The sequence below is a fragment of the Musa acuminata genome, chromosome BXJ1-2 (assembly GCF_036884655.1).
Source record: "Musa acuminata AAA Group cultivar baxijiao chromosome BXJ1-2, Cavendish_Baxijiao_AAA, whole genome shotgun sequence".
Classification (NCBI taxonomy): domain Eukaryota; kingdom Viridiplantae; phylum Streptophyta; class Magnoliopsida; order Zingiberales; family Musaceae; genus Musa; species Musa acuminata.
Genome location: NC_088328.1, coordinates 33182359 through 33202949, shown reverse-complemented (window position 1 = coordinate 33202949; position 20591 = coordinate 33182359). Strand labels below are relative to the sequence as shown.

The 20591-nt window shown below is 37.7% G+C and overlaps 1 protein-coding gene across 7 annotated transcripts; it reads right to left on the bottom strand.

Annotated features, from left to right (window-relative positions):
* Positions 1–363: 363 nt before the first annotated feature.
* On the bottom strand, positions 364–20479 carry LOC135611118 (leucine--tRNA ligase, chloroplastic/mitochondrial-like). Of its 7 annotated transcripts, XR_010486440.1 has the most exons (22): positions 20041–20478; positions 19058–19202; positions 18924–18980; positions 17447–17566; positions 17167–17271; positions 16873–17096; positions 16713–16779; positions 16477–16631; positions 14787–15048; positions 14497–14691; positions 13697–13776; positions 9603–9665; positions 9433–9514; positions 8544–8621; positions 8371–8472; positions 8096–8268; positions 7851–8028; positions 7541–7618; positions 4898–5029; positions 3971–4123; positions 2292–2625; positions 364–1253 (listed from the first exon to the last, which is right to left on the bottom strand). XR_010486440.1 is itself a non-coding variant. In XM_065106449.1 (20 exons), the coding sequence occupies exons 1-20, from the start codon at positions 20358–20360 to the stop codon at positions 3890–3892; spliced, it is 2850 nt and encodes a 949-aa protein (XP_064962521.1). In that variant the 5' UTR covers positions 20361–20478; the 3' UTR covers positions 3716–3889. The 7 variants fall into 7 exon arrangements, 6 of the variants coding, with proteins under 6 accessions (XP_064962521.1, XP_064962536.1, XP_064962527.1 ...); XM_065106449.1 differs by lacking the exons at positions 364–1253; positions 2292–2625 and having other exon boundaries at positions 3716–4123; XM_065106464.1 differs by lacking the exons at positions 364–1253; positions 2292–2625; positions 3971–4123 and adding an exon at positions 7164–7342 and having other exon boundaries at positions 4970–5029; positions 20041–20479.
* Between the last annotated feature and the right edge of the window lie 112 nt (positions 20480–20591).

The window sequence follows — 20591 nt, the reverse complement described above, 5'->3', positions numbered from 1 at the left end:
CTCTTGGAATAATTTAAGATAGTGAAATATATATATATTTCCGAGTCCTTAATCAACCTACAAGGTCATATACCCTTTCATCAATTTTCCTTTTGTTTAGGCAATTCATTTTTTTTTTTTTTTGTGCAACTAACTGGAGCACCAAAAAGTTAGCTAATGACCAAGTAATTACCACAATTTATTGTATTATTTCACATTTAACAATCATGGGCTCATCGTTGTCTGTTCTTAAACCAGGCGAAACTATTACTACTACTACTACTCCTGCCAGGAAGAAACAGTGCAATCAATAACATCCGAGTGCTAAATCGAAATGGGCTCACTTGTCAACAGAGCTGGAAAACAAAAATTACAATCTTCACATCCACCATAACTGAGTTATTTTCGGACCATTGGAGGTTTACACTTGAATGCACTTCGATAGTTTATTTCCTCTGTGACGATGTAATATGAAGTAACTTTCAATCAACCCTACGTAGTCCAAAATCTAAGCTTTACACAAGTCATGTATGTCATGCCATCGCATCTAATGATTTGATGCGAAGCAACTTTCAATCAACTCGGTACAAATTCTAAGCTTTACATGAGTCGATGTATGCCATGATATTGATGGAGAAGATCCCAGGCTTTCAGCAAGAAAGGTGTTTTATCCAAGGAGGCCTCCATTTTTTTCGTTTCACCTGCGCCTGTAAATGGAGTTTCACATCCTCGAACGCAGGGCAGTCTCTCGGATAGAGATCTATCAGACTGCTTCCCATTATACTTCCCACTTACTGCAACTTGGTATCCTATGAGCCATACTTGCAGCAAGATGTGAAGATGTCCTCCAGATTGCTGTATGGGAGAATATCTGAAGTATAGCAGCATAGATCTGCAGGAATAGAAAGCTGATGAGGCTGAAGCCACGTACACCCCCCTTCATCAGATGGCGTAATTAGTCCTTGTTCCTGCTTCTGCAACCACCTTCTCTCGGTTGAGCTTCTCAACCATCTGCACAAGCTCCTCTTGTTGAAACCCATCAATGGCCTCGTGGTGATGGAAGCCATTTGAGAATCTTACTGGAACTTTCTTGATGTGCGCCATTGCTGCCTTGTCAAACTCGCAAGCACAAGGCTTGATCGACCATCATTGTCTCTTTGCTGAATTGTGAGATTGGTGCTCGGTGACGACTACAGAGGAAGACTATATGAGACTGGTTTCCCTTGGGGTTTCCATAGCTTCCATTGTTCCAACTTGAGCACAACATTTAAGGCCTAATAAGATGAAGATGCTTCAAATAAAAACATACAGGACTAAACTCATACTTTATCCAAAAAAAATTAGATGGTAAACTCTGTGGATCTACGAGAAGCTAGCAGAGTTAGAACAGCTTTAATTGCAGAATTATTTTACTGATGAAATAGACAAGTTTCAAATCAAATTCATATAAACAATCATGTATAGCCGGTCGCCTAGATTTGATTACTTCTTCCTTCTAAGTTCTAACCTCTCTCATCTGATCGTTCCCATATTCACTCGCTCTCTTTTCGCTTGCTGCAGAGTAGAAAAAAATCTCTGCTTGAACCATGTACACAAATGAAGAGAACTCACATAATCCAAAACATCATCATGGATATACCTCATCACGAACTATGTTATACTCAAAACAGTTATTTTCCTATCACATCAAAAGGTTGAACATGGCATTTCGTGGAAAAAGAGATGTCTCAACTAAGCATTCCTTTCAAAGACTGGTGTACCACCTAAAACCATATGAAACAGGCAGTAGGTACAGTTCCGAGCCGAGGGCTGACTGAAACCCGGACCATGTTTCTTTGTGCTTTTTCAAGACTAGTTTAATTGAAGACTGGCCTAACTGTTGAATACTTCTATCTTAAACTTGTCCTCTAGAAGGAGCATTTCCCTCTGTTGCTGGTGATTTCTGTATTATTCTCAAAATTACCTTGGTGCTTGGTCGAATTTATCTAAATAATGTCCTCCAACTATGTCTTCTCAAAGATTCCTCAGAGACATAAATAACAGAACTATACTGATCAAACACAACAAGCACAAGGCTCTTGCAGGAGCAGTCTTATCCCTGCATACAGAGGGACTATTAAGATTTATTGTAATGACACCAACTATAAAATATAGACATAAATTTATCACATACAAATATTCTGTCAACAGACAATTGTAAGACCAAACATGAACCTTGCCAACAACAGAAAGTTGATGATCTAATAAAACAGGCCAGAAAATAAAACATTTATGTCATTCACTAATAAAATCAGGGAATGAAAGTAATTTACTTGTCTCACAGGAGAAAATCCAGATAGCTGGGCCGTCGTGTCATTTCATCACTCCTCGCGTTAGCTTCCCCATTCGAACCTCAATCTATCATAAAACATAACATGCAAAATGGAACATATGCTCACTGGATTGTAAAATATTTATCAGGGGACTGAACCTGACATCATCACCGGATCCCGACATCATTGCACCACGAAACCACAATGCCCATGCTACATTTTCTCAACAAGAGAATTTCTCAAAAATATCCTTCGTCCTGACATGCCACTGATGCGCTTGCCCATCACTTTGTTACATCTTGTATATTTAACAGAGAGCTTCAGGTCCTCACGGCTTATACAAAATTGAAGTGCCAACCAGTATAGAGCATCAGTTGGGAGGTACCAAGTCTTCAACATAAAAGATGAGGAACAGGGGGCATGACTTCCCCACGTTCATGCAACATTTATAAGGTCTAAGCACCCATTGAATTCCAGATGCTCATTCCACGAAAGACTTCCGTAGATTTTAACACAATGTGCTTGCAGAGAGGCCAGCAACAGAACAATCTTATATGCTATAGAGTAGCATGAATAGTTACTGCAAATATATTTCTAGAGAAGGAACTCCTGAGCACCAATATCTGGATTTGTTTTGGGTTGTTGCAAAAAAGGAGAGGTTCTTATGACAACCCTCACAACACAGACGATTCTTGCAGCTTTTTAAGGCCGAATAATTTGCTAAAGATGTAATTAGCATTTAAATAATAGCAACCACACAAATGAATTTGTTTCATGAACTTAAGGATGGGTACTCTACGTAACAGATTTTGCAAGACTGACCAATGCACAAAACTCCTGCCAGTATAGGTTTGGGCCTTGGCGAATGTAAAATTAGGGAAAATACTGAAATTACAGACAAAAACTTCATACAAATTGAAGCATTGAACCTCAACCAATTAGTAAAATTCTACCTAATCAGAATAGCTCAAAGAGGACAATGCAACATGATTGCTGATCAGAGGAAACAAATAACTTTTCTTTCTTTGCATGAATTGTAAATTCCTATGATGTAAGAGTAGGGGGGTTTTAATTCCTTTTGCATGCAGTTATGACTATGCAGGCCTTCCACAGAAATAGAAATTAGGTGCCAGGAACATAAGGTATGAAAATTACAGAGCTCTCTCATGGAAGAATTCTTAACCATTAAACAAAAACCAAATGCTCTTTGGAGGCTGGTCTATTTTTTGAACAAACAAAAACCAAGGATGATGTTCAGGATTTAGTCATGTCCTGTTACGAGACTTAAAATGTACAAAACAATAGAAATAAGGATATTGTTTAATCATTTTCTGTACTTAATATTTCATTTGAGGTTATCTCTTCCTAACAATCTTTTACTAATTCCATTAGAAAAATGCGATGTACAGAATCATCATGAAACATATAATGAAATATGTTTTACCAAATTAGTTGGAAGAATAAATTTATTGTACATGCTATGCAGCACAATGAATACCACATACAACATCTGACAAACCTATCTAAAGAATAATCATTGTGCTGAAAACCATGACAAGGAGTATTACATAGCCCAATATATGTATCTGTGGAAATGATCATGAACTGACCTTATGATGATCTAGTATCACATTTAAGATTCTTCCAGGAACATAGATTCTCTTTTTTATCATCCTTACCGAAATATACTTGGAAAGTTTTTCATCTTCTGATGCTAATCTGAATGCATCATCCTCAGAGCATGCTTCATCGACCAGGATGGTGCCCCTGGTCTTCCCATTGATTTGAACTGGCAGCACAATGCTTGAATCTTTCAAAAACTCACTTTCAGCCTGGACCAAATTGTGGAAAACATGAGATACAAAGAGGATGAACAAGAACATAATACAAATTAAATACACATCTTTGAATTTAATGTAATGTTAGCAAATAAGAAAGGTATTTCTGTGAGAGATAAACTTAAATATAAATTATTTTCAGGCGTATTATAGTAATTTGGTTGTCATAATTTTTCTCCATTCAAGATGCTAATTTTAACTGGGGCTTCATTTAGCACCAAGCAATAGTTATGTGCAGAATTATCAAATATAAGGTATAGATTTTGGTAATAATAGTTGAGACAAGCTAAGAGCAAACCAGATAAATTTTACCTGTATTTCACACAAAAGCACTTGGCAATAGTTATGTACAGGAATTATCAATTCTAAGGTATAGACATCGGTTACAGTAGTTGAGCCAAGCTAGGAAGAAACCAGACAACTTTTACTAATGATATATTTCCTTTTATACTTTGGAAGGTGAGCAGAAATTTGCAAGCACATGAAGCATCAATTTTTTGCTTGTCAAATATATATGCAACATACTTGGCACATGACTTCTCAGTGTTGCATTTCAAAGATACATTACTTTCGTTCATTTCACTTCCTAAGTTCATTCTTTTGCAGAGGGGTCTCCATACAAAATGCCAATGACAAATGCCAAGTTCATCATTAAAACAAAGATAAACGTTGGTTTGCATTATTCATGAACTTTTACACATAGCATCCAGTTGACCACAAATGTGCTAAATTAGTGAGTACATAGCATCAAAGAATGCTAATTGGTACCTCTGGAAATTGTTCATATGCAAGTGATTCTTGGTGTCCCATTCGAGACCAGAGTTCCTCTGCCATGTGAGGTGCAAAAGGTGAAAGCAAGAGAACAAACGGCTCCAAAATTGATTTCGGGTGTTTATCCCACTAAAAAAACATACAAAAAAGTAGCCAAATTAGACACATTCTATTGAATGAAATCATAATATGACTATATATAGATTGAAGAACTGAAGAAATAGTAATGAATAACAAGTATGCTTCAGTCATCCCGACCATAGTTAAGAATATGTAGATTAAAGCGATTCATTCAAACAAGTAGCACATGCATATATTGTAAGTGTCAAACAAAGATATCGTAGAAATATTCAAAGTAATCAAGTATTTAGGAAACAGTAGATCTTGCTTTTACAAAGTAGAATAGCATGATCCTAGATGACATACATGATTTGCATATACTTGCATCCATATGCAGCAGTATCTTGGTAGGTAAATTAACACATCCTAGTCAAGTCCATCTGGTTATATCTACCTTTCAACCAAAAAGAGAATAACTTCCTAATAGCTCAATGTCATCTATCAAAAAAAGAAATACCTCAGTGAACCTTAATTTAAGATTTCTCTGAGATGTTTGTGTACTGCACAATGTTAAGACATCAAGGTTATTAAACTCAATAGCAAACACTGGCTAGCCACTAAAGCAGGCAATACTTGGGTTGCACTACAAGAATGATTGAGAAGCACTATAAAGCAACTAAACAGCCAAGAAGTGCAAGAGCATTTTAACTGCACCAAAACCTAAAATTTTAATCGGAAGGAACCAATGATTTAAAACCAGTACAACTAGTATGTATGGCTAGATACTATCGGTCTGACAGTTACTGGTATGTGGACCAGCTAACCCAGTTCATTTAATGTCTCACGCGCCCAGAGGGTCTACGGCTGAAATTTATCGAAAGATCCATTTCAAACTATTGCTTGCCTTTTATCACCCCCCTCTCCACTCCTCTTAGATCAAGCATCAAATTTCAAGCAAGGAAGAATTCCTTTCCAAATTACTGTAAGTCTGAAGTTAGTTTCTGAATTTCATTGTTAATCTTCATTTGCATGCAGTATCTCTCTTGCTTCATGCTGCTTTTGCATCAATTTACTGATCAGCAACTCAGTATTGGAGTTAATTAAGGTAGCACCAATCCATACCTAAACCTAAACTACACAGATTCAAGTCAGATCCACCGAGATCTAGTCACAAACTATGCAGATCTAGCTAGGATCCATGCAACTGCCTTCCAACCAATATGAGTCAAATCCACCCAGAACTAGTCAAAAACTATGTGGACCTACGTTGGATCCATGCAATTACCTTCCAATCAATATAATACCCATGGGTCTTGGAATAACAATAATACCCAGTCTCAATTTGCTAAATTAGTGAATCCTATTACTTATGGTTCGCCTTACCGGTCCGTACCAGTGTACCGACTGATCATCAATCCGTTATGTACCGACATACCGACATATGGTACGGTGGGGGTGCACCGACAGACTGATATATACTGCCCATATCGATCCCCTCTTAGATCGGTGCATACCATCCATATTGAGCGGTATGCCATGGCATGACGAGTCTTGCTATTACTCATAAGAGCAGCAAAGTATAACAGTGCAAGCACTCAACAACAAATATGTTTTTTTATATATACCACCACCAACGTACCATATAAAGTTTCTCAATCAGTGATCCAACTGTGTGGTTATATACTCACCTAATCAACAAGTAGCCTAGTGTCTACAAACATCACATGATGTAGAAGCAATATTATCTGTAGGTTTTGAACAAATATTGACCTTCAGCCAATAACAGTTCCTGAAATAGCACGATATCCATTTTGTATTAGTAGGAAATAAGCCATATGTCGTGCATGTATGTCAGTAACTTGTGATCATCAATGTTAAAAATCTTGTTCTCATGTATGTATTATTGCACTGGAATGTATAATATTCTGATGTATGCCTTGATTACGCTAATCTAAGATTTTTAGAAGTTTTGTTTCTATTTTCTCATGATATGATTAATTCAGGTCATAAAAGCATACAAAAAAATCAAACTGGGTTTCAATATGCATTGAAGGTGGCAGAGGCAGCGAGCAGCAGGCAAGTGGTGACGGATGGAGGCGCAGTGGATGAGGATGCGGGTGACAATGAACACGGAGACAGCGCAGGAGAACTCAGAAGATAAATTAAGGTTCTATTTTTAAAACTAAAAAACGGCTGGGCTTACCGCTCAGTCCAGGTCCATTACCCAACCTGAACCAGGCAGTAAGCCTGGTTCACAGCCCTTACTGTCTGATTTACTGAGCTTATTGCTTGGTAAGCCCTGTATTGCACATGAAACACCCAAAATTTGGGCTGGTCGGATGCTAGTCGGCCGTCGGACCTGCAAATACTGGCCATACCATACTGAACTGGCGTAAATTGCATTCGTTGGACAGAAGTAAACAGGAAAGAAAAATCTGTTCAAGTTATAATGTCTAGTAGTAATAATTCTGAGTTGTATCTCATTTGTAAGTTTTCACTGAAGCTGACAAAACTATGAATTAATGAACTTGCAAAAGCAGTTATGATACTACAGCTAAGGAATCAAATGCTTTCAGAAACCTTATAAGCAGCATTTACGAACTCCATCATTGCAGAAATTCCTGTGTTGAATCTTGTTTCTTGAATTTCTTCTGATACCTGCAAAAAGGAGAATAAGATGATACACAATTAAGAAAAATATGTTTTTTCTTTCTTTTTTTGTGTGGACAACAGAAAACAAAACCCTTGGATAAGCAAAAGTTAATAATTCTAACCAAGCTATTTGCAAAATGTAAATATGAAACCAAGGTTGACCCATCAAAAGGGAAAATTTTATCAGAATAAATTGTTTCTTAATTGCGTGACCCTGAAACTGCAGAAAGAACCTGACTTTTGCAATACATCTGTGAAGACTCCGCAACTGATCCAAGGTAGGTTCATCATCAGTGGCAATTGTTCCGCAGTTGTATGATCCATCAGGTAAAGGGGGTCCTACAATCAATCTCCAAGTCCTAGCTAGAAACCTATGTACTCCTTCAATTCCACCAGTACTCCATGTCTTTGAATCCCTATAAAAGTCAAATGTCAGCATGAATATCAATAGCTTATTTCACTTAATGTAACAGAAAAAGTTACCTTAATGGTCCCATGAACATTTCATACAACCTGAGAGAATCTGCACCATACTCAGAAACAACATCATCTGGATTGATAACATTTCCTCTGCTTTTACTCATTTTGTAGGCTCGAGCAACTAATCGAATACTGGGATTATCTTTTATAACATAAAAGTCACCAACCTTCATCACCTGCAAGATAGACATATTTGTTAGACTTGGAAGAACATAGAAGAAAAATTGTAAATTAAGGCTCCAATATTTGGATTTAAATTAGGCACTTTTGCAAGATACCTTCTCTGCAGGTATTCTCTCTTGAAAATGGTTATCGGTGACGCCAACAGAATCAGCAGAAACTAATCTCCCCTCTTGGTCTCTGAATGCTGTATACTCTATCTGTAACAAGACCGTTAGATATTATTAATCGCTACTTTAGTTTGTTTACATCCATGAATGAGTTTACTTACTTCACCAAGTATTAGCCCTTGATTTATAAGGCACTGAAAAGGTTCCTTGGTTGAAACCACACCTATATCATACAGGACCTACATATGAGGAACTCTTAAGACTGTTAGCAAACAGCGTTTAGCAAGATTGAAAAATTAAGAAATAGCAAGTTACACAATACAGAACACACTTGGACATAAATGCAAACATAGTCATAAACAGACCTACAATGTGCAAAGGAAAGAGAAGAATGGAAAGTACAACAAAAGAACAGGTTTCAACAACTAGGTAGCATCAATTTTAGGTACAACAATGAAGCAAATGTCAAGTTGGAAATAGATTGAGTCAGTAACAGATTAAGGTTTAAGTATTTCTGTGTCTATGTCTAATTACTATATCTTTCTCAATCAGGATTGGACATGATCAAATCACTGCTAGAATTCCGGTGGGAAAGCTTCATTTTTTCCCTGTAAGGCAGAACATAGTTTCTTAGTTTAAAACAATGTTAAAAGTATTAAATACCTCCAAGGAAATAAGACCAAGGATTTTGGTAAACCAAGAATTTCAAAAAACTCAAATGAAAAGAATTAAAAGTTTCAAAAAAGTTTAAGGAAACCAAAGATTTTAGTACTGCATATTGTCCATATGCCTGTGCTTGTGCTGTTGTCATGCTAATGCAAGCCATAATTCACAGTCTAAGATTGCTTGTTGGTGCAGAAAGTGAACTAGATCATACAGTTGGCATAACAGACACACTTCTATTATAGCTGTACTTTACTAGCATAATATATACCATTTTTACCATGTTTAAAAGTTTAACATCCTTTCATGGGACCAACACAAATGTCTCAAGTCACTTCCTAAACCACCACAAAATGGGATTTTAATCAAATATATTATGAAACAAACCTTGTGCCAAAACCTAGCATAAAGCAAGTGTAGGACAGAATGCTCAGCACCACCAACATATATGTCAACAGGGCTCCAGTACCTAAGATGAAAGCCATACAGGATTTTGTTAGCCATGTCAAGCTTAAAACTGAGTTCATGAAGTGTGGCAGAAGGAACAGCATGTGAACCTTTCTTTGTCTTTGCCAACCAATGCAGTTGGATTTTTTGGGTCCATAAATCTCAAATAATACCTGCAAAGTGTTCAAATAATATTCCATATGACACTATATTGGACAATTCTCAGGGTTTCAGAAACATTAATGCTGCAATGACATAACATAGGGTAATAGTTACAAAATAGTGTAGAAAAAAGATGATCTTGATTTTAAATTTATTTCAAATTGATGTCACAAGAAGAAAGCCATCCTTGTAGATAACATGTACCAAAAGATTTCCCCTACTTGAAGGCTTTAAACTTCATTATCAAAAGTTTTCCCTGTTATCAAAAGAATGACTTTTGGAAGAGATGTGAGGATGCTAAATAATGCAAAACTAAAGCAAAGACCAAAACCTAACCAAAATATTTTGGTAGAAGAATAGAAGTACATTATATCTTAGAACTTGTACTCGATTAGAGAGGATAAGGAGCCAGTGCTATTGCTCCATAGCACTGGCTCAAACAATACATAGATCAAAAAAGCTATGTGATCCTTGAGTTGCTCAAATTACCATTGAGATAGCATCTGGTACTAAACCTAGATTGTCATTGCACACTCAATTCTAAAGAATGATATCTTGAAAAGAAAAAAAGTAGGCTAATTTAGTTGAAATCAAATACCAACCCAATTTACGTGTGTGGACAAACCGAAGGACACTACTAAAAATTGAGCGATGTTACACTGGAACTTTTCTGTATTGCAATACTCTTGATAGGAAAAGCAATATTTTTCTGTAATTTAAACTCTTAAGACCAACCTGTGTGGCATAGTTTGCTTTGCCCATTGTGCTACCCAACATATGCCAAAATTAGCTTTGCTATGTGTTGGCATGACCAACTAAGGTTGAAGTCATATCCAACACAATCCAATTCAATACCTAATTAAATTAATAATGGATTGACCTAATGACTCGGATAATAATGGCGCAATCTGATCCAGTTCACAATTGGTTAAGATATGGATCTGTGTTGCTCAGATCAATTTATGATCTAATCCAGATTTTTAACATATATAGCATTACATAATATACTGTACATATATTGTTTTGATATCAGATATAAAATTTTACAACAGAGATTGTATGATATATTACATAGAAAGTGATCTATGGCACCACACATCACAATAAGATTGCTTCTTTGTGACTTGAGCGACAAGGATATAATGGAAACATCATCTCTAATTGTAAGACTGAATATAGGGCCAGGGCCTCATGTACCATGCTGCTTGTTCCTGCATGAGATATAACATATTATGTTATAGATTGATATTGTATATATTTACACTAAATAGTCGAAGGGATAAACAAAACCCTAGTGAATTCCCAATTTCCATATTCTGATCCATCTCCAACTCTAAGGCATCTCAGATCTGCAGCCACCACTCTCCTTGTTGAAGCCAACACCTCTGAATCCATGCACTTTATTCCACAGCTTGCTTCAGTCTCTAATCTGTTGAATCTCGTATTTTGATGATGAAACTACTTGATATATGTTTATGATTTAATCTGCGTTTTGAGTGACGCAGGATGCCTCGATCAGGATGAGACAATTAAAGCAGGAAAATCATGTTGTGCCGGAGGAACATGTCAGAAGATTGGACGTCGGGCCGGTGGATCGGTCGACGTATCGACAGAAGGCTTCGGGCCGTGGACTCGGGCATCGGGCCAAGAAGAGCGGGTATTGTGCCAAGGATATCGGAGTTGCGGAGTCAACAGGCCGATTGGGCAATAGGCTGCAGGAAAGGACGATGCGCCGAAGAATCGGACGAAGCGTCAAGGGACCAATGACATGCCGGACAACTTGGTTAATTGCTTAGGATTAATTGTCTCGATCGAAGTTTTGCTTTAATTGTGCAGGATTAACTATGATAACGATGAAGACATAAAGCGAAATAAAGTGTCGGAGTCAAGCGCGAAGGATTTGTTGCAAGTTCGAGAGTTCGACGGAAGTCCGAAGGTTCATCGGGAATGCTACCGGAACTAGCCGAGAATGAGTTGGGAGCTTGCCGAAGGATTTTCGAAAGCTCGCCGGAAGGTTCGTTGGAAGTTCGCGGAGCTCGCCGAGAAAGATCGGAGCTTGCCGAAGAAGCTCGTTGGAACTCGCTAAGATCAAATCGTGAAGTCTAGGAGCTTGCCGGGAGTCCGCAGAATGGTTTCCGAGAGTTCATCGGAAGACCGCCGGAAGTTTGCCGAAAGCTCGCCAGAAGAAGTCTTGACTTGTGGACTTTGTAATAGCTTAGAAAATGTCTTTAAAATCATAGTTAGCACGTTAATTAGGGTTAGGATTAGGTGTTAATCCTATAACCCAAGTAGGGGTCAATTAGGCCCAAGTTCGGACTGGTTTGGACCAAGTTTGAAGCCAAACCAAGTGAGCTGAAATAGTGAAAGAGGTGGCACCGCCAGGGTTGGAGGTGGCACCGCCCAGGAGAGGATCTCCCAGCGAAGCTGGGCGGTGCAACCGCCCCAGGCAGGAGGTGGCACCGCCTGAGCTCAGTCTTCGAGCAAGACTGGGCGGTGCAACCTCCCTGACAGAGAGGTGGCACCGCCTGAGCTCAGTCTTCGAGCTCTGGCAGAGAGGTGCAACCGCCCCTGACAGAGGTGGCACCGCCCAGAGGCTCAGTCTTCGAGCTCTGCCAGGCGGTGCAACCTCTCCAGTCAGGAGGTGCAACCGCCTGATCCCGGAATTCCGGGATTTGACCGTTTTGAGCTCCAAATTTGAACTGGGTTGGGGCCTATAAATACCCCACCCATTCAGCACTAAAAGCATAGAACACACACTCGAAATCTTGCTATCTTTCTGTGTTTCTTAGAGCTCAAAACTGCTAGTTCTCCTCTTTCTATTCTTCAAGTTTGAGTTGTAAAGAGAGGAGTGAAAACTTCTGTAAGGGTTGTCTCCTAAGCCCGTCAAAAGGAGTGAATCTGTAAGAGGGTAGTTGGCCTTCGCCTATTGAAGGAAGGCTTCTAGTTGACGTCGGTGACCTCATCGGTGGAGGAAGCCAAAAGTGGAGTAGGTCAAGACTGACCGAACCACTCTAAATCTCTGGTTTGCGTTTATCTTGAGCACTTTATCATTACTGCAAACCTCCTACATAGCTACTGCTCTCTGCGCCTTTACGAACAAGTTTCTAAGTGCTGATCTTTCCGAATCTGCATTCAGACGTAAATCGATGTTTTCATACATTACAGTTTACGTTTACGTTTTGATTCTGCAAAACTGTCTTCTGCGCTTTTACGAACGAAGTTTCTAAGTTCAGATCCCTTTAAAACTGTGTTTTAGACGTAAACTACTTTTAAACGTAAAACTACGTTTAGACGTAAAACTGCGTTTAGACGCAAACTGCATTTAGACGTAAAACTACGTTTAGACGTAAAACTGCGTTTAGACGCAAACTACGTTTAGACGTAAAACTGTGTTTAGACGTAAAACTGCGTTTAGACGCAAACTGCACTGCGCTTAGACGTAAAACTGCGTTTAGACGCAAACTGCACTGCGCTTAGATGCAATCTGATCTTAGACGCAAACTGCGCTTAGACGCAATCTGCATTTAGATGCAAACTGCGTAAACTGCGCTTAGACGCAAACTGTGTTTAGACATAAACTGCACTTAATCATAAGTATTCTTAGAATCGGCTTTTGCATCAAAATAGTTTTTATCAAACGAACGCAGCTTTCGTTTTTAATCGCTGAAAGATTTCCGCTGCACTAATTCACCCCCCCCCTCTTAGTGCTCTCGATCCTAACATAATCTTCTCGGCGTCAAGTCTCTAATCTACACCTGTAAAGCTGACTAAACCAATGGCAACTTCATCTTCTCGGCATCAAGCCTGTCTTTCAAGTTCTCTCTCTCCCCCTATGAATTCAAGTTTCAATAGGGCCAATTACACCAGATTAGGGTCACATAAAAAATGGATAACCCTAATCTGACCCAATGCCAATGCATTTAATAATTTATATACCTACAAGAAGCACAGGTTGGCACATGCTACACCAGATTTATGTACTCTAAAAAGAAAAAGAAAGTACATACAAAACATATTATAAATGCTGCAATGAGTCTATTACCAGCAGGAACCAGCCCATTGCGGCATTGTATTTGTTTCTCGTCTTGCATGTCTTCCAGATACAGGATCCACTGTCTTAACCTATATTCAAACAAGATTTGTTATATGATTAGAAGCAATATCTAATCAAACAACCACAATGAGGTAACGGACTGAGATTTTCAGTTAGTATAGTGTCATTTGCAGTGGACAATATCACTGTACCAACCCATCCCAGACAAAACCAAATAATAACACAACCAAAATATAGGGAATTATGATACAATAACTCTGATTTTTAGCTAAGTTCCATTTGTGCCGTATTTTATTCAATTAAATGCTAGTATATCAAGGGACAGTTGAGCAATTTGGTTGAGAAGCAATTTTTGCAAAAGAAATGTTACACTGCATGATAGAAAAGCAGGAGCTGCAATTTTTGAAGATATAAGTTGGCTTGATAAAAAAAGAAAGCATTGAAACTCAATACTAGGCATATGATGATCTTTATAGTCGAGACTAAATGATGGAGAAAAGGGCATATCTAGCCTAACCATAGAACATGAAAGATCAATAGCTAATAAGTATAACAAAATGAAAAGCAGTCTACATTTTGATGTTTCACTGAAGCAATACATACAGGTTCATATCAACAAATCTATACACAAATCCATGATTAAAATAGACTTTGCAGACTAATCAAAAGATCAGAGCCACTAACATCTATCTACAAGGACAAGGCAAAATTAACCAAGAAAACATGAGAAAACAAGTTGCTATTTTATCCAGATGGATACTTATGTTTGTTATATTGTTTAAACATACCCATGATGTTGCTTTTGCTAATGGAGGCTCCCCTGTTCCAGTAGGGTTAAAGTCATCCAAGTCTGGAAGTACTAGCGGAAGCTCATTTTCCTGTAAAGGAACTACTTCACCGCTATCATCCAGATAAACCACAGGAAAAGGTTCTCCCCAATAGCGTTGCCTAGCAAAAAGCCAATCCCTCAGCTTGTAGTTGACCTAATGAAGCAACATGCTCAGTCCAAGATAGGGCAAAACAATACACAGTGGCATTGCCAAACTGAAGACAAAGTACCAACAGAGCAAAGGGAGACCTTTTTTATTCCATGACCAGTACTCTCAAGCCAATCTATTACTTTTGAAGCAGCATCTTTGCATGACAAGCCATTAATATTCAAACCAGATAACGAATTTGATGAGTTGATCATGATACCATCATCTACATATGGTTCACTGTCATCATCACTTCTATCAGTACGACTTACAACCCTCATTATTGGAATATCATATTTTAAGGCAAACTCATAGTCACGAGAATCATGTGCAGGCACAGCCATGATTGCTCCAGTACCATAGCTGCATATTAAGAATGGAAAAGGAATGTTACCGATAGTCACAGTGACCATTAATCAATGATGTTGATAACTAATTAACAACAAAAGGAATGTTACTGATAATCATAATGACCATCAAACAATGATGTTAATAACTCATCAATAACAAAAATAATGTGACTTCAAAATGCAAACGTATATCAGTAGAACTCTCACAAGCCTAGAGAAAACTGTGTTTGATTGCTAGAGCATTTAATCTTAAACAGAAAAAATTAAAAATAAGAATTTAAACAGATACGAGAATCAAGTAGTGTTGCACTGATGAACACATGGCAATGGGTTAAAACGTAATGCTAAAAAGACGATGCCATGTGTCACAGCATCTATCCCAGATTTGTCCCTTGACAACTGGCACAAGCACACTAACCTATATGGCATAAAATCATAACATACCAAAAAGGTGTTAAACATAATTGTGCCATGACGCAACGATCCTTGATGAACATGATAGGTGGATATAGTTCAACTTCCTTCCAAAAAATAAGTAAGAAAACAAAAACTCCTTTTCCTATTTCCTCATTCAGAGAAGTAAAACAGATAATTAGTCGTTTTGATTTAATTCTCATGGATCTTTTAATTGACAGAGCAACAAAATTCTGACTAACAAATAACAAGATTAACACTGTGTACTATATGGTTTCTAGCGATTTGTCTTGATTGAGTTGATAAAATGAGCTGCTCGAAGTTTCAAGACATGGGATATTAGAGATAAAGATTGATGAACACAAAATAAATCTTGATACTATGTTAGAAGCTGAACAGAAAATTAACTTTTAGTTTTATCTAAAATAAGATATGTGAAAGATTGGCACAACTTTATAAGTCAATGGAACCAAGTATCAATTGAATTTTAAGCTTAATGAAGCTATTATGACGCAAAAAGAAAATGACAATCAGCTAGTGCATGAAGCTCCTGCTCATTTGGGTTTGCGGAGTGTCTCCTTCGTATGCAAAGAGACTATTTCCATGTCTTGAATATGATGGAATTCAAGTCCCTAAAGGGCAATCTCAGATTCTAAAATCATTGACCAAACTCATCTTTTTTACATGCTTTAATTTATAAAATCCTAACAAATCTGAAAGTCCATATTAGGCCAAAGCACCTCTTCAACTTAGATAAGTTTCAGCACCATATGATGTCTAGGTGATGTTTTATTATATTTCACTAGTCAACTTTTAGCAGCGCCTTCTTCCACCAGATCAAAAACCTACTAGTAACTTTTTGTCACCTACATAGCACAAAGATTTTCTTATATAGGAATTACTTGGAAGTTGGAACCATGATTATTTGGTCCAAACATGAAAAGAACATACAGGATTATGTCAAATAAAAAATTTTAAGATTAACCAGAAACTGTATGAAATATACAAAAATTAAATCCAGATAAACCTTCCTAAGACATAGTCTGCTATCCATATTGGAATGGTTTCCCTAGTAGCTGGATTCATAGCATATGAACCACTAAAAACTCCTGTCTTTGCCTTTTGAAGATCAGTTCTCTCAAGATCACTTTTTTTTGAAGCAAGCACCCTGTAGTGCTCTACCTGCATTTGTTGGTAACATTTTCTTGTTTAACTCCTAGAACTCACGACAAATAAAGAAAATAAATAACCAAGTAAAATTACTTTCTCATGCTGGGCCTCAGTTGTTAATGATGACAACAATGAATGCTCAGGTGCCACAACAATAAATCTGCAGACAGAAAAAAAGAAGACAGGGGTATAAAATAAGATTAAGGGTCACTGGGCATTAAGCTAAACAGCAGAAAATCAAAACTTTTCATACGTTGCGCCAAATATAGTGTCTGGTCTAGTTGTATACACAGACAGTTTTAGGCCTTGCTCATATCCCTGGGAATCAACTACACCAAATTCTAGTTCAGCACCTTCTGAACGGCCAATCCAATTTCTCTGCATTTCTTTGATGCTCTCAGGCCAATCAAGATCATCCAAATCTTCAAGAAGACGATCAGCATAAGCAGTTATCTTGAGAATCCATTGTCGCATTGGCTGATCAGATTCAAAAGAACAGATATCAGACAAAAACTTCCTTTGGACAGAATTTAAAGTTCACTACTACCTTTCTTACAACAGGATGACCCCCTCGTTCACTAACACCATTGACCACTTCTTCATTTGCCAAGACAGTGCCAAGTGCAGGACACCAATTAACAGGTATTTCAGCCTGAATTTAAAGATAACTTATCTTAATTTTTCTACAATTTAACAGGAAACTGAAACATAAAATTAACACAAGTAGGAAAATATATGACAATAAAGAAAGGTTGCAATGCCTAAGGGTCAAACTATGAGTCAAGAATCAAAAGCCTATATATGAAAAATTAAGACAAGTTCGAGACCTGGTATGCGAGTCCTTTCTTGAACAGCTGAAGAAAAATCCATTGCGTCCATTTATAATACTCAGGTTCAGTGGTGGAGAACTCACGATCCCAATCATATGAAAAACCTAATGACTTCAGCTGCCAACCAAGAATACAAAAACTGCTGAAGAAAGTGCCAATGGGTACATAAAAGTGGAAAAGAATACAATTAACTCTTTTATGAACAATCTATATTTCCTTTGTAGTCAAACTTATGTTACGATTTTTTTAATTATTTTTATCTCTGTACATTACATAATTTTTTTTTCTCGCACTCATTAATTATATAATTAGTGCATCAAAAAATTACCAAAAGATATCATGTTAGTGTATTTACCACTTTCAAATGGAATTTTCTTTGGATAATATCTGAAATCCAAAATTTCCTCAGTAAGTTACTCAAATGGAAACTTACAAAATATAACCACATGTCATCATCAGATGGAAATGATAGATTGACAGTTTTATAAAGATCATGGAAATAAACTGCTATGTGGCATAGTATACCATAAGTGATGCTATTTTTCTTTTATTAGTGGGAATTAGTGCTCTTGCCTGCAATTACACCATACTTTAACTTATAGACTGCAGCATTAATCAAAACTGTTTGAAGACTAGCAATATCCAATATTCCAATTAATCTAATATTGCAACAAAAAAAAAATCATTCCATATAAGTATAAGACTTGAAAACCTAGATTCATAACTAGACATCTACAAGGCCATTGAAGAGTCACAAAATGAAGCTTTGAGTTCAATTCATTTGAGTGAAGACAAACAAGAATGTCAATCAAATTAGAAAATAGACATGTTAGACAACCTCTGATTTTGTCTTCACTTATTCTTAGTTCATTAACTAAAAGAGTTAGCAATTCTAGTACCTACAATTTGCACGAGATGTATGTTTTGACACTGTAGTATTTGAACTAATGAAGTGACTTTTTGTAGGCGATAGGCATGTCCCTGAAAGATGAGCAGAGCATAGGCAAGAGATCAAAAATTTCCATTTGATCAGCATGGGTTGACAAATGTTGTGACCAAAAAGTAATAGCACATGCCTGCTGAGTTGTGTGACTTGTGTCAATAATGCATATGCATACCAAGGTCAATTTTGGCATATCTTCCTTCCACAAAATTCTTACAGATTGTGTAAAACCATTATTGAGCAGATTAGAAACTTCATGATTTTACAAAATTCACTTAAATAAGATAGTTACACTCAATTAGACTTTGTGTTGCCTATTTATGTTTCTTGACTTATGGCAGATGACATAGAGCTGGTCGATTAAGAATTCTAAGATAAAATGATGAACAACATCCACCTTGCCTACTTTGACTTTGTATTTGCAAAGAAAAGGAAGTCAATTTGTTTGCTCTAGAAGTGCATATGTAAGAAGATTCACACTTTTGTAGTAATCAACTCAATTGCTAGTAGAAATGAATGTGGCATCGGTACCTGAGACCGAAATCGTTCAATATTTTGTTTGGTTGTAACCTTCGGATGTGTCCCAGTCTGTGCAAAAGAGTATTGACTAATAAGAGTAAGATACAAGAGAAACTTTCTCATGGAATAATGGCACGAAAACAAACCTCAATGGCATATTGTTCAGCAGGAAGACCGAACGCATCCCAGCCCATTGGATGCAAAACATTGAAGCCCTTCATTCGTTTATATCTTGAAAGTATGTCGGTGGCAGTATATCCAAGGGGATGACCAACATGTAATCCAGCTCCACTACAAAAATATATGGATAATTACACAGATAACACCTTAAAGATCATAAAAGATGAATTCACAAGTACAAACAAAAAATTCTACTGTACATGGAAAATCTAAGGAAAACATGGCAAAAGGATTAGACGACAGGAGTTTTGCATAAGGCAGGCAGCCATTAAAGAGTCAAAAGCTAGGCTAGTATTTACACTTTAATGTCTATATAAACTAATTGTATGACTTCATCCAAATACCCACAGATGTATCATCACTAATTCACACCTAGAATCACTATATATAGGTGGGTTTCTGGTCCATTGCTTCCACATATTTCTAATAGAGTTGGTACCAATATATTCATAATGAACCTGTCATTATGGATATATCCATAATGCACCTGTCTAATAGAGTTGGTACCAATATATCCATAATGAACTTGTCTAATAGAGTTGATACCTAATATTTTTGAGTGGTTTGGCCTAAAGATTGACAAACCCAGTAAAGCTGATGGTGTCACTACCAACCAAGGCTCAAACCTCAGGTTCAGTTTTCATTCTAGTAACTAGAATGGTTATCAAGAAACCATATCTGTAACCTTCCCTATCAAGAGCTAACGAAAAATTTCTGGATTGGACGTCTGGAAAGGAGATCCTATTTGTGTGGGCATAAAGGAAGCGAACGAAGTCCCTAGAAGAAGAATAAGCAGGCAAATTGGAGCAGACAACATTGCTGTTTCTTCGAGAACCATAATTCTCTCTCTCTCTCTCTCTCTCTCTCTCGTATGAAGAGCTAACGAAACCCATTCAAATCATATTTTAATCCAAGAAAACAAACGGGTTATCTGAACAAGAGATGTTACCTAGGGTAAGGGAACATGTCGAGGATGTAGCATTTGGGCTTCGAAGTGTCAACCTCATCAGGCGTCCGAAACGTTCGGTTCTCGTCCCAGTAGCGCTGCCATCGCGGCTCTATCGCATCGAAAGGGTACGCCTTCCTCTGCTGCACCTGCTGCTGAGGATTCCCGCCGATGGAACCACCCTCGGAGGCGGCACTACATCGGACTCGAACGCGCCGTCGGGTAGGGGGAAAGGAGATTACGAAGGGAAGGGGAGCCCGGTTAGCGAAGGAGGGGAAGGCTTGGAATCTCAGAGCCGCTCGCGTTCGTGCTTGGGTTTGCATTCTTCAGCAAAAGCGGAGGAAAAGAAAGAAGGCAGAGCGGCGGAGGGAGAGAGAGAGAGAGAGAGAGAGAGAGAGAGAGAGGTGTGTGATGTGGTAGAGAATGGAAATGGATATCGTTATGGAGTAATACTAGGAGAAGAGAAACTATGGATATAGAGTTCAAGTAATATAGTTTTTGGGCCTCGTTCGGCCCGATTCCACTAATGGACTTATTATTATTTTTGAAGCATC